The 14,979-nt window shown below is 35.5% G+C and overlaps 1 protein-coding gene across 5 annotated transcripts in view; it reads left to right on the forward strand.

The window, feature by feature from the left end:
* The window catches only part of UBR3 (ubiquitin protein ligase E3 component n-recognin 3), a 95,815-nt gene that overhangs the window by 60,640 nt on the left and 20,196 nt on the right, over nt 1-14,979 (forward strand). For all 5 annotated transcript variants that reach the window (XR_007777971.1, XM_050976874.1, XM_050976875.1 and 2 more), the window contains 3 exons: nt 268-404; nt 5,894-5,979; nt 13,010-13,115. Coding sequence is in view for 4 of the 5 variants with exons in the window: in XM_050976874.1 (XP_050832831.1) it covers nt 268-404; nt 5,894-5,979; nt 13,010-13,115 (329 nt within the window). In the remaining variant the exon portion in view is untranslated. The remainder of the gene's footprint in view (nt 1-267; nt 405-5,893; nt 5,980-13,009; nt 13,116-14,979) is intronic.

Raw genomic sequence — 14,979 nt, forward strand, 5'->3', positions numbered from 1 at the left:
TGCAAATATACTTTAAAATAGCACAAGCACTGAGATTCTTAAACTTAGGACATGGAACAACCAGTTATATTTTCATATTCAGAACAAATGAGAAAAACTTTCCAAACTATCCTGACACTTCTGAGACACAGAATACTGACTTTTAATGCACATTTTTTCATAACCTGCAAATGTGTTTTACAGATATGAAAGTGCTACACTTTATAATCAACTACTGCATTTCTTCAGGTAAAATTAACTAATCTTCTTTTGTGTCTTTGTTCATAGTCTGAAACCAACCTCAGTAAAGAAATGGAATCTGTAATGAAAGATATAAAAAGTACCACACAGAAGAAGTATACAGATTATAGTAAGACTCCTGGATCACCTGACAATGATTTCCTGTTTATGTATTCTGTAGCCAGGTGGGTATGTTTTCTTTTTATATTTTTTCTTTTGTATTTCTCATTAGTGGTATTAGTCACTAGATAGCTTTCTTCTTTAAAAAAAAGACATTTAAGAATATTTCATCCTCTCCAAAAAGGACTTTTTGCGTACTCAGTACATCAAGGTTACATTTTCTGAGTTTCATATACAGACATTATGCAAGATGAAAACGTGTCTCTCCATTCATTTGTACTATGTCTAGCAGTGGCACAAAACCCAGAGAACATTGTCATATACTTATTTAGTTTTCTTCTTAATTCAAGGTTTTGCTTTCCATACATCAAAATTTTATGTTGCATTTCTTGTTTGGCTTTCATTTTTCAAATTGTCAAATCTACTTTATCTATCTTCTACAGAATGAGATTTTTTTCTGTTTCACTTCCATATTGCTAGTTTTTAAATCACAAGGTGTTTTTTATCTCTCTGCCACTCATTAGTTTTATTTACTTAAAAGAAGATCACAGAAGGAGCTTTTTTTTATTACATCAGTAACCAGGAATTTCTCTTCATATAGTCTTTAGACTTCTAAAAAACTGTCAAAACCAGCAGCATTTCTTTGGTGATGTTTGATTGTAGTTTTAGAGCTGTCAGTGTCACATATGCTCTCCAAGAAAATCGGCCTCCCTCCTATACCATTCATGTTAAGGTAGTCTGAATGGTTAATCTATTCAGAGTTACTGTAATACCAGGTTTTCCCATAAGAACTTGATATACTCACTGAGCAAATAATTTTCTAAACTCTGACTTACTGAGGCCTGCAGGGAAGGTGCTGACTGCAGAGAAACTGCAAGCATAGAAGTGATGCAATTGAGTAGCATTTTTTCATTGCAGTTTCATAAACTCTCATTGCTGAGTGTCTTTAGTACATAAGCAGTGGAAATATTCAAGGCTTGGCTCAGCAGGATTGAAGTTCCACTCAGCAGGACTCTCTAAGGTTCTGCTTTTCACAGGAGGCCAGACCATCTAATCTCTAGAATTTTCCTCTAACTCAGATTATTGTATTATTCTGTTAAAAGAAATACTACCTGTATTCTTTCAGAGTATCTTAACTGATACAGAAGAGCTATGAAATTCTGTTCATATCAAGTTAAAGGATTATTCTCTATTTTTAAGTGGTGTGTGCTAAACGAGGATAAGTAGTGTTGGGATTTTAGCAATTATGTGTTTGATCAGTACAATTAAATACCCTTCCAAAAATACAAAGGACTCAAAACTAATGTTTCACATATCAAAGTATGATTACTTACAACCATAACTTGACATGCCATTTAAGATACAAAAATGGTGTTAAAATACATTTCTGGGTGCAATGTTATATAACTTTTTAAATGCTAGCTAAACATATTTTAAATGTAGCTATGTATTACTTTCATATTTACACACAGAGCTCGTGATTTGTTTTCATTCAAAGAATTAAAAACACCTCAAAACAGAGCAGCATTTCTTTGCTGCTTGCACTGCTGGAGAGAGAGCTTGTGGTTGACCACTATGATTAGGATATGTCACTTGTACTTCTTGTGACCTCTTCCTGTTAGAATTAGACTTGTGTCACCAATTTTATATTTATCCATGTTTGAGGAATTTCAGGTGTTGGATCCTGCCTTCTGTATTGGTACTATAACTCATAAGAGCACTTAGGAGGGAACCTGGCAGATCAGCTTCAAGGTGGTTAACTTGTCTTTCTTTTCAGTGCAGCAATCCAGATTTACATGCTTCTACTGCTTGATAACTGCATAAGAACTACAGGGTTAAAAAAATTCAACTTTTAAATAGACATTTAATATAACTTTACAGTTGGTATTTATGGAAATAAATCTGTACATCATCTCCCAAACTGGAAGAGATTGCTTTGTATGATTTTATCATGGGTTTAATTTTAAGTAATCAAACAATGGACTATCCACAATTAAAATTACATGCTGAAGTATTTTTACTTTCTGTAAATTATTCCTGTCATTCAACCTGTTTCTTCCCTATTTCCATCCAGAGTTTTTCTTGAGGTAATGATACCCTTGTGTTCCTTCCCAACCAGTAACATTTGAGCATTTTTAGTTCCAGGTGTTCTGAAGCATTTAATTGGTTTTGGTCAGACCATCTACAGCTGTTTCACAGTTTTTCCTGGTTAAATACCAGGAAAATTGCTTAGATGAGCGTTTGAATACAATGATATTTTGATTAACTCCATATATTTCCATGTAAATTAAACACACTTAATCTTCTTATAAGTCACGTTCCATTTTCAATCAGAAAATGACATTATCTCCTGTCCTAAAAGATGCTGGTTTACAGCTAAATGCCAGCTTTGCAGTGGATTACTGCATGCTGGAATGGGAATGTGAAACAGTATGTAGCCAGTTGCTGCAGGTTATTCTTTCTCCTTCAGGAAAAAAGGAACTTGCTTTTCTTCATTTTTGCTTCCCCAGGTATATGTCACCAGTAGCAGAGAAAAAAAAATTACAAAAGAACTCTTTAGCACCTTGTGGGAGGGCTAGCTGCTGTCTGTTTTCCTAGCAAAAGAGGCATTCTGGGTCTTGGCATCCTGATTTGCATGCACAGCTGGAACAGCAGCTCCTTGGCTGCCTCCTGCTTTTCCAAGAGTCATACCTTGTTAAATTTGTACCCTTTTCACACATTCCTCCTTGTCTTTGCTGACATTTATGAGATGAGTGTTGGTGTCATTCCCAAATCACTTATGTCTAGCTTTAATTTTAATAGTTCCACATTCAAAGCATTGAAGACTGTCATTTGTGGTGATATCTTGGAGGACTGTTTATGTATTGCACAGCAGTAGGTGTCATGCTTTTGTTGGCTGTGCAAACAAACCTTTTGGCTTTTCTGTCAGCTATGTGTAGACTAATGTAAGAGCCATGTGTCTGTGTCTCAGTATCTGGGGTTTTTCCCTGAATGTGTTGTGTTTGTGAATTGAAGTGAGAAAAATGATAGTGCTCAGTATGCTTCTTCTGTCCCAAAAGGAAGAGCAAGTCCATCCAAATATATTCCCTTTCTGGAAGGACATTGCATTTTTACTTCCCTCTGCCCTGTCCTGGTATGAATTCCCAGAAATATGAAATCACCCTTCCCACCCCCAAAATGTTCCTTTAACCAAAGCCCCCAAAAAGAGATGAAGTAGGTCTGCTTTTAATTGAGAGTCTGGACATCTGAGCAAAATCCATTTTCTCTGGGTTTTTTCTGTGAGTGAGGAGGATAAAGGCAGTGTCCTACAAAATGTTTTGCTTCAATGAATGACACTGAGATTTCTAGATAGGAAAAGAAGACACTCATATAGATTTTCTTTCTCATTCTCTTTCCTTTATGTTGAGGATTCTGAGATAGCAAAGGATTCTTTCAGAGACCACTCTGTGTTCCATGCTTCTATCAGATGCCCCCAGTTTTTCTTCATTACTTTTTTTCAGTAAAGGGCAGAGGGTACACAGATCCTCAGGCAGAAGGCAGCTCAAATTAGGGAGAAGATACACTGGTCTCCTTCAAAAATGATTGAGGTCTGTACCTGATGTAGGATATTTTCTGAAAGATAAGTTCATTTCACAGAAGATGCTTTCTCTACTCTGCATTTTTATGCCAAGTTACAGCTATGTTTTCAAAGAGACATATTGAAGGAAAAGGTTAATACTTACATTTCCAAGAAAGCTGAGCTATAAGGTGCTGCCTTTGAGGAGCTGGGGACAATGAAGAAGTGTGGGAGGTGAGAGTTGTTATCGTATATGTGAACAGAGTATGTGATTACAGAAATAACTTTCCTTACATTCCCTATAGTAAAAAGTACAATATAACTCCTCATATGTAACAGCAAGAGGTATTTTTCAGAATTGTCCCTGAGTTTTTTTTCTTTTTTGTGAAATGGCACATATGCCTTGCTGAAAGGGAAATTGAAAATTGTAGCTCTAGAAAATGATTCTAAAACATTCAGGTAGTCTTTTTGATTTAAATCTTAATTGTCTTCATCTTAATGGAAGACTGTCATTGATTTTGTTCTACAAATTAGTTATCAGAATGTTCATAGAAATAAAACATACTGATTTCCTTCCTATTCCCATGATGAACTAGCACATGCTGATCTACAGCTGCTATTTTGTCCACTAATATGAAATCCCTGTCCCTGCTTCCTTGCTGGTGGATTTTCAGAAGTTCAGTGAGCACTGCAAATCGCCTGAAGAGTGGAAAATTCCCCTGTCACACAGATGCCCTTATCAGCAGCAACCAGATGGAGCTCTGAGCAGGCACATTATCAATGTTAAATTGCCTTTTCTGAGTGGAGAGGATTAAAGCATTCCTTCAGAAATGGATGGCATAAGCTGCAAACTTAGGGATAGGAATATTCAGAAATGTTGCTGTTTTAAAAACATAGGAAAATATCTTAACAAACATTGCATATCAAAATGTATTTTTCTTTCAAGTTGATGAAGCTGAAATTCTTGAAAATAATTTGTTTTGAATAAAAATCCTCTAGTGTCTTCTTAAATGGTGGGGGAGGGGTGTTCTTAGCTTGGATATGTTATGTGCCTAAAATTCTAGAATAGATTTTAATATGGATTCAGTCACATTATATCAAACCTAAAATTGTTTCATTTTTCATTAAAGGACAAAATATGTTTAGAATGAGATTTGCAGTTTGGATTGAATTAGCAAAACAACACTTCAGAATAATAGATTACATTTCTTTATTCTAATTTTTAAAATGTATGTTGACTTACTAAAACAGGCTCTCAGAGAATATAACGTAAATAGTTTGCTCCAAATCTTGAGAGTAAAAGATAATGCAGCAGTGAAACGTCCAATTCCAAAATTAAACAAAATTATCAAATTGGCCTAAACAATTGGTGCCTAAGTATCAGATTACAGTAATACTGAGAAAGAAAGCCTCAGTGTGGCATGCAGAGATTCAGTGTCACAACTACTGGTTCATACTAATGAGCTGCAGTGAATAGCATTTCATTCAGAATTAACCTCCAAGGCTTTTATTAACTAACTTATCTATAAAGGGCAGTGCTTTAATTATAATTTAGACTGTATTCTTATTTAGTTGATGCCACATCCATTGTACTCTCTGATTGTCTGAAGTGAAACAAAAGCTCTGCCAATGGAGAGAACACTTTTTAGATGTATATGATTGACTGAAAGTTAGCCAGTCTGTATACTGTCTTTCCAGATTTGCACATAAATTCCCTTATTTTGCTGTGTGCATACAGAAGAAAGACACAGAATTAACAATTTTTAATTCTTCTCTCACAATTTAGTATAGTACTGTGTTAATATAGTACTTAAAATCATATATGACAGTATCTTAATAAATTTTGTTTTGTTCTGAGCTGTATTTTGGCAGTATTTCACACTGAAGATTAGTTCACAGTATTATTTAGTGTATGCTGGGAGTTTGTCATGATTCATTTGTGTTTGCAGAAGCTTGAATAATGTTGTTCCATTCAATACTGTTATGTTTTTCTTACAGAACAAACTTGGAACTTGAGCTGGTCCACCGAGGAGGAAATTTGTGTTCAGGAGGTGCAAGCACAGCTGGGAAAAGATCATGTTTAAGTAAGTTCCATGTTATTAAATGCAGTATAAATTATTAATATATTGAATAAACATGTCTGGTTCTTTCTGGTATTTTCTAAGTTACATCAACTTTTTCCTTTTAAAACCATTCTTTTCTGCCATAAGGAGTCTTTGTTTTTTTTGTTTCTGTTAGAGAAATCTGAAAACTAATTTGCACACATTCTTCATTAGAGCTGTTCAGGACCTGTGAGTGCAGTGATTTAGAATTCAATTGTCATACTATGCATGTATTATTTTTTAGTAAGCTTGCATAGAATAAAATACTAGAAGTATTTTAAGGGTGAAGCAGGAAAGCTTTGTTTCACCCTGGTTGTGCTAGCAGTAGGAAAGACGTTTGTTTTCTGAATGCTAATATAGCTCATGACTTGCTGTCATACTTAGAAATAAGCATGCAGCTACAACATCCCATGTCTTTAATTTGCCTAGTTCTTCCACAAAGTTTTTCACATTTTCTTTCATAGAAATTTTCAAATTTTGATGTTTTAAAACCTTGAGTAATTGTCAAACAAAGCAATTTCTTGCTGCCAGAAGTGGTTTTTTTCTTAAAATATTTTAATCTTTTACTGGAATATAAACAGTTACAAGTGGACTTTTTCTTCTGTCATGAAAAAATGGAAACCCTGCCAGAATACTGCTCCTACTACTAATGCTTATTTAAGTGAAGCTTATGTAGCAAGAGCAGCAGATTTCGTAGGGAAAAAGAAAGCTTAGGCCCATCTCTGTCTTTTGGTACACAATTTCTAGGGGATGCTTTCCTCATCCTTTGAGGTGACAAGCCACCCAAGAAATCTCACCAGGTTGTCACTATCCCTCTAGGACAAAAGTCCTCTGTTACTGCCCAACTAATTTCATTTGTATGCTGTTTATTAAAAAAGTAGTTTTAACCTGTACTGCACATGCTCTTTCCCCACCATCACTACCTCCCTTTCTCAGCTGACCAAAGTACCTGAAAAGTGCATGTGTTAAAAGGACATCTCTAGATCACTGTGTGCAAATTTAGTCAGCCAGGGTTCTGCAGGTAATTTATACTTAGATTGCAATGTATTTTTACTTGTATGCTCATCTAGTAAGATGGAAACTTTCTCCCTGAATTTTAGCTTCTTACTAATGTGTTACCCATTTCACTGGAGTGTATTTGGAAGAACATGGATGAGCAGGTTAGGGTGAAGATTTCAGCTTAAAATAGAAAAATATTGGAAAGTACAAAAATTTACAATGATATTATGCATAAGAGTGTATAAGATATTATAATAAGAGTGTATAAGATAAGTGTATAAGATATTACAATAAGAGTGTATCTTGGCTTTCATGTGGCTTTACTGGTAATAAAATTTCTTGACATTTTAGAGTTTAGAAGAATATATGCAGGGAAGTGGCTAGTAATTTGCAAGATCATTTTTATCTCACTGAGTTTTTCAAAATCAGGACATCTCAGTTTTTAGGTGTGATTTATATTTTAAGATAAAAGTGAAATAAAAGATATTCATTACATCTTAAAACACTGTGAAATGTTTGACATCACATCAAATTTTTGTTACACATACGTATTTAAAAGCTAGCTAGCTAGATAAATGCCTCTAAAAGGGAATAGATCTTCTGATGATGCCTCACCAAGTGATGTCACTAAGTGCTGGAAGATTATGATTTTGCAGAGAGGGCTTGAACCACTGGATTGGTGGGCAGCTTCCTTTGTGTACATCTCTGCAGCTTCACTGATGCTATTTACACTACATCTGTTGATACAAAGGGAGAAACTACCTCAAAGTTGGGGTTTTTTTGTTCTTTGGTGTTACTTGAAGAAAAAAGAAAGGAAAAAAATGCCACCAAGCTAAGGCCTGGTAGCTGACACTAGGTGGTTTGTATAATACGTGATTTCATTTTTTTCATTGTCTTACCACACCATCCCTTCAACATCCTCTTGCATAAAGAACACTCTTACATTCTTAGGACCTGACTTTTCAAGAAAGCATTCCTTTTGCTGACAATCTGTAAAAAGAGTTGTCAGGAATTTTAATACAGATTTCTCAAGCCTTGAAATACATGGAAAATGCTTTAATCACTGGAGAAATTTCTTTTTGGAGAATTACAAAATTGGAAATGATACATGGAGGATGTATTTTCACTGGAGAATTGTCTTCTGCTGGATGGATACTTCAGCTAGGCATGACAACTTAAAGTCTTGTTAAATTCATATGTCTTATCTATTTTTCCAGCCTTTTTAGAATTTTCCCTTTGAAATCTGTATGTCTCTGAAAATGGACAGGTTTTCCTTTCATCAAAATACATCACTGGAACAAACTAAACTTACCAGACTTACCAAAAGTGAAGAGATCCTTCTCACATGTGAGAAGCAAAGAAATTGTCTTTTTCTAGAGAAGCTTTAAGATCACATCAACTGATGCTTTTAAAGCTATGCATTAGTTGTCTGTAGGAGAAGTAAAATAACCCAGTAAGAAAAGCTTTGTTTTCATAGAATCTCAGAGGCTTAGGTTGGAAGGGACATTACTTGTTATCCCCTTTGCACTCAGAATTATGTATATACTTAGGGAGAAGAAATCTCTTTCCCCATGATGTGATTTGACTGTTTTAATATACTTGCACACAGGGGTTTAATCTGAAATTGCAAGAATATTGATTAAAAAGTATATTGATTATTTTTTTAAACCTGGTAACATATCTTGATTTTATTTTCTTTTTCTACTTATAATACATTGCACTTTTTTTACAATAAGATTTTTCTGCTCCTTTCTTAAACTGTTGCGTAATTTTGAGTGTGTTGTACTAATGCTTTTTTCCTTTAGCAGTTGCTAAAAGGATTGTAGTCATATTTCTGATAAAGCATGCACTTGATTTTTTCCACAGTTTTGGATAGAATGGTAAATTTTCTTATTTACACCTAAGTCATATTGTTTTTAATATTAATCTTGCACTCCAGAAACATTCAAGGCCTTCCAGGTAAAGGCACCATGTTTATGAACGTGTTGTTGTGTTAAGCAGCACAGAGAGGTAAATGTCATCTATTCATTGTTAAAATGTCCACATGGTGTTCATGTTTTGTATTGACTCTTTGAAAAATTGTTATGTAACAAGTCATATGTAATCTTGCATTCAAATAGACTTGTTTTTTAATGTAAAGAAATGGGATTCTCCTAGAACAGACCTGTACAGTATTTCCATTTAATATTATTATATTTAGGTTTGGACTTTAGGCTAAATATGACTAGTGGGGGCAGAGTTAGCTTTACATATACAGCAGGGTTTGTTGTCATTAAACCATTATATAATTGTGTGTTGCCTTGATTGCCCCTTCCAAATCCTTGTGTTTAAGTTGTGAAAAATTGCAGTTCTGTCGATTCATATTCTGAAGTATATTTTATCATCCTTCCCTAGTCATTTACTTTTATAAGAGCAATCCTGTTTTTGAAGTTTTGTTTAAAATGTACCTTCAACTTCTTCATTGTCTTCTGCAGTGAGGAAAGAATGGTGTCTAAAATCCATACCCCACCTAGAACTTGAGTATTGTTTTGTTTAAGTCTTCCTTGCACAGTATTGAAACAGCTTTTGTTTCTAAACATCTTTCATGTCAGGTTCAGCAGAAGTAATCTAAAGCATAACCTGGTTTGGCTTTTTCTGTGTGTGAAATACTGAGGGGTTTCTTTTGTGATTAAGCATACCACTCTGTAGTAGTCTTGTAACAACTCTGAAGTTTGGTGATTAGATATTGTGGAAAATGGAATATATTGTCCCAGGTGAGCTGTTACAGCAGCAAACAGCAGGGAAGGTGGTGGGAACAAATAGGTCAAGAGCTGTTTAAGTAGATTGCACCATGAGGGCAGATACTCTTGGGAAGTAAAATTAAGAATGATTAATGTAGCTCTTATTATCGCTGACCAAGGGTGTGTGAGAAGAATGGTGAAGAAAATTTGCCTGCAAAATTGCCATTTTAAGCCTTAAAGTTTTGTATGTGTGTGCAACCAAAAAATGCAAATAGTATTCTATTATTTTTTACTTAAAAATCAAGTCCTATTTGAAGGACTACATTACAGTTTTAGAGTCTATGGTCTTGCAAATTCTCATGAGTTTAGGGAAAATTCTTATATAGAAGAACTGTACAAGTCTTATTTCTCTGTTTTATAAAGTGTAATAGAACTGTTTGTCTTCATTGTTCTGCATTTATCAAACAGGGTCACAGCACAGCATTAAGGCTGAATAATTATGATTTCTTCTTCTCTGTTATATAAGGCCTTGAGCAACCTGGTCTAGTGGAATATGGCAGGGGTCTGGGGGGTTTGGAAGTAGATGATCTTTAAGGTCCATTCCAACCCTAAGCATTCTCTGATTCTGTGACCTCTCTTTAACTTATGTAGATGTTTTTCTTTGCTATTCGTACTCTGGTTATCTTGCACTAGTTGATGAACAGTTCTGCAACATTTTAAAGTTACATATTAATGAATTTATAATCTTCCTTTTTTAACTTTGAAATAGTATTTTTCTTTCTGTCTGTCTAGTCTTTTTTGGGGTTTTTTGTGGGTTTTTTTCCCCTTTTTCCTTTTTATTAGAAGGATAGGATTAGGGTTTTGGGTAAAGATTAAATATTTTATCCTCTTGTTCTCTGGCTTCAGTTTCTCTGTAAATGAGCTCCTTATCCTTATGCTTCCCACAAATAGCAGTCTGGCATTGCACCATCAACTGCATTAATGGGAAAGGATGTTATTTACAACCGGACATCAAAAAATTATTTAAGAGTTGTTTAATTTCTTCTTAAGTGGGCCAGTTCTTGCTTCCCAGTGCTCTGGTGTTTTCCTTGGCTTTCTCCAGTAGTTTGTAGTCCCAGGAAGTGGTAAGTGAAGCAATTGGAGTGACGGCGGTGCAAAGCAGCGACGAAGCTTGGCGGTACCCGGGCCGGAGCTGCGTTCTCCTGCCTGGGCGCAGCCCGGCACCCCGCAATGAGCCTCCATGCCACAAATGTTACACGTTTGGAGATTGCAAATAAATTCTCCAGGGCTAGATGCTTGCCTGCTTCATTTCATAACAGTAAAAGCTCTGGAGAGTAGCTGTTAAAGGAACAGGGGATGAATTAATTACCCTGAACCAGTTTGTTGTTTTTTTTTTTTTTTTTTTTAATAGTTCCTCGTTTCTGTTAAAAGCAAGGAGCATTTGAGGGAGAAAAAACCTTCATTTTAGTGAACAGGAGGGAAGGCTGGGATATTTTCATGGGTTTCATTCCAAATAATATGGTGCTTGAGGGTTTTTTCATTATTTCAATGGAATATAAGTATATTTTCAGACTTTATATTTTCAACTTTATCAGCAAAGCAGTGTTTTGCTAAGAATCTCTTGCCAGGAGAAAAGATGACTTATTTCGTCCTCATTGACTGTTTTTATTCAGAAAGCAGGTGGCAGCTATCAATTCCAATGCCATCTACAGCTCCAATTATTTTACAAACCCCAGGAGCTAATTACAGCCCTCAGGCTCTGGCAGTCAGCTGATTTCATCATGCGACTCTTTTGGCCCTTGCCTACCTCTGAGTAATTGTCTATTTATGGAAAATAAATTAATAGCTGCTATTTCTACTTGAAAAAGAGGACCTGTGAGTGTGTAGGTTGAGCAAGTGGGTTTTATAGAGGGGTAGGGAGATTTAGAGAGAAAGATGCAAAGGGATCAATTGGAAGAATAAGGGATGGAGAGGATGTCAGGATACTAAGGGAAAAAGTTAACATCAAAGGGAGAAAGAAAGCAGGGTCCTAGAAAATTGAACAGGAGAAAAGCACGACTCCAAACAACAAGATATAGTGTGACAGGAAGAAAAAAGTAAGCAAAATTGTGGGAAATTATATGTTAATTATTTCAGTGTAAACCTATGAAGGTAAAAAAAGATTCCTTGAAAAAGTGAACTCTGAATCTTTAATAGTCCCTGATGTAGTTGAAGATATCCCTGCTCATTTTAGGATGCTTGGACTAGATGACCTTTTAAGGTCCCTTCCAACTCAAACCATTCTGTGCTTTTTGTTGTGTGTAATTCCTGAAGATGCTCTTTACCTAAATGGTACTTGCCTTCTCGGGTGGCTTAATGGAAGAAAGGGTTACATGTTGTCTTTGTGTGATCATATGATTCATAGATAAATATAAAATGTGCATTTTAATATAAAATACTGCAGTAAATCACCATGAGTAATTATGCATCCTCTGTTTGAAAAATTCTACAAGTGTTTTGCAAATTATATTTCTGATGCAGTGGAAGTACAGAAGGTTTTGAAATTATGAGTATCAGCAAACTCTGCCTGCAGGTTGTACAGACAAATCTCTGACATTATAAAGGCTGTTACTACTTTAGTGTCATTGATATTTAGTCAGACTTTTGTTGGTTTGGGGATTTTTTTGTCCAGAAGGTACGTACAAAATAACCGTATGAAGGCAGAAGGAATAATAAACCTTTGAAAGATGAAGAACCAAAGTGATCCTGCTGTAGGCCAGGACTTGTAGCAATTTTAGATTAAATTTGAAATATGTGGTGCACAGAACTTAACAGTGAGAGAGAGGAATGAAAGCTAAAAGTAAATAAATTAAAAGTATATCAGTCTCTGTTAAGAATAATTGTTTAAGAAATCACCACTTCTAGCATAAACTGGAGAGGCAAGTGAAGTGAGCATGGAACCTAGGCAACATAGCAGCATATGAAACAGGATTTTTTAAAAAGGCCTGTAATTAAGCACATGGAGCACCAAAACAACTGAGATCTGGTCAAAGCTTTCTAAACAGCCTTCTCTGAAACATTTTATTGTATATCTGCATGGGTTCGCTGCCTTCTATTGAAATCTTACTTCCCTTCAAATCCTTTCAGAAAAAATAAATCAATCCTTAATAAAAATATGCTTCTTAGGTACCAGCTTATATGGAATGACGTGACAGGCTTCTCAGAATCCTGTAAAATACATGATGGCAATTTAATGTGAAATAGTCCCTATGACTGTTGGTAATACTCAGCAATGTGTCTTCTTCCCCTTCCAGATCAGCTGTTTCATGTGCTGGCCATGCACATGCGCCTCTACAGCATAGACTCCGCCTACAACCCCTGGAGGAAACTAACCCAGCCCTCGCAGGAGAAAAACTCAGAGCAAGTATTTTCTTTTACCCACTCTCAGTTTTGCCTGGTGAAAGAAACTTACACCTTACAGAGTCCTTACAGAGGGACTTTGGGTAACTTTGTCTTAATTTAAATTCTCTGTGAGGTATGCTGGTGGACTTAACATCTAAAAATTGTATGTATGAATTTGTAAAAATATGTTTGCCAATTTCTTTTACATAAAAATCTGACAAATACCAGTTTTGAGCTAAAGTTTAAATGCACCTCTTGCAGGCTTAAGCACATGCAAATTAAATAGTATTGGGTAAGTGGATAGGGCACTGCTGTTCTTGATATGGATGCTTAACAAAATTTACATTGAGATAAGCTGGTAGCTTACTGAAAGTTGAGTAATGATTAATAGCTGTAAATAGGTCTAATATATGTGAGAAATAATTATATTTTAGGCTAAAAAATTTCATCAAGTTTATTATTTTTAAGCAAGTTACTGCCCTGCATTTGCTTTTAAAACATGAGCCTTACATACAGAGCTGTACAAGGATTAACAATATAATAAATTAAACCATGTACTTTGTTCTGCAAGGACTCATCTCCTTACTTGACTTAAAACCTGTCACTTTTCAGATTTTACCTTGATGACAAGCAGAAAGGTTTCTTGGCTAAAACCAGATTATGATTTTTCCTCATAAGAGGAAAACAGTACACTTTTTTTCTCTTAGCACCTTAAGCATCTTCTTCATACTAAGCTCTACATTTTGTAGCTTGCAATTATGTCAAAAGACTGTCCTTTTAGTGTCTCTCCAGCTGTGTGTTTGTCAGTGCTTGTAGGAGCCTGAGGTGGAAAGCATCATGCAATTTCAAAAACTGATCTAGAATTGTGATGCCACAATCCTAACTGCAAACTGGGGAAGACTATTAAAACAATTGTTCTTGTTTCTAGTTTAAGACTTTATTGTTCTCTTGGACCCAGGATTTTTTTTTTTTTTTTGCAATGAACATTAGGTTATTGGAGTAATTAAAATGTTTTAAGAGATTAATTTATAAACTATTAGCAGAAGAAAGCATCAAGCATTTTATAACCTGAAAACCTGTTCAGCATGCATTCAAACTGCTTTGAGGGTCTTTTCTCATGTGATTCTGATTGAGCCCTGACCCAGATTGAGCAGTGGGATGATGGTAATAAATTTGGTGTATGGTTGGCTGAGTTTTATGCAGCAGAATTAAGATCATGTGGCCAGAATGGCTGTGGGACAGATCATGGACTTGTCATTTGGGCATTTGAGAAGCTTGCTGGCTTTGGAAGCAGCTGTTAATAGAGGGGCCTACAGAGCTGATGGGATTCCCCATGCATTGGTCATGTCAAGGCTAAAGTGCAGTATGTTAGATTTCATTAGGCAATATTTTCAATCACTTAGAAATTAATGGTACTGTAGATCTTTTATGCTTTGCTTTGCAGAAGGGTTTGCATGCTGGGAATGCATGTGAGCAGTTCTTGTGTCCTTTGCACTGGTTTTCAATATTTCATGATGGACTTGATGATACTGGTTTGGCACAAAGTCCTAAATGGTTTGTAGGAAGCTACAACTGAAATAGCATCCATTTTGCCATATAATAATTTACTGATGAGATGCACAGATGCTTTTGAGCTGGAATATTTTTGCTCACTCCTTGGAATGTTTTTCCTTCCTTAGTCTGCAGGCACCAGAAGACTACAAAGGAGGCAATTTGAGGACATTTTTCATGTATAAATTGGAGCATAAAATGAGTATCTGTAATTATACTGGAGAAATTTGATGTGGTATTTTGACTTGAAGATGGCATTCTTAGCATTGGTGTGTGTGATCTGATTGCGCACTTCTTAGAGTCACACAGCCTTTTGAGATACAGAATAGCA

Source organism: Serinus canaria, chromosome 7 (assembly GCF_022539315.1).
Source record: "Serinus canaria isolate serCan28SL12 chromosome 7, serCan2020, whole genome shotgun sequence".
In the NCBI taxonomy this organism is placed as follows: Eukaryota; Metazoa; Chordata; class Aves; order Passeriformes; family Fringillidae; genus Serinus; species Serinus canaria.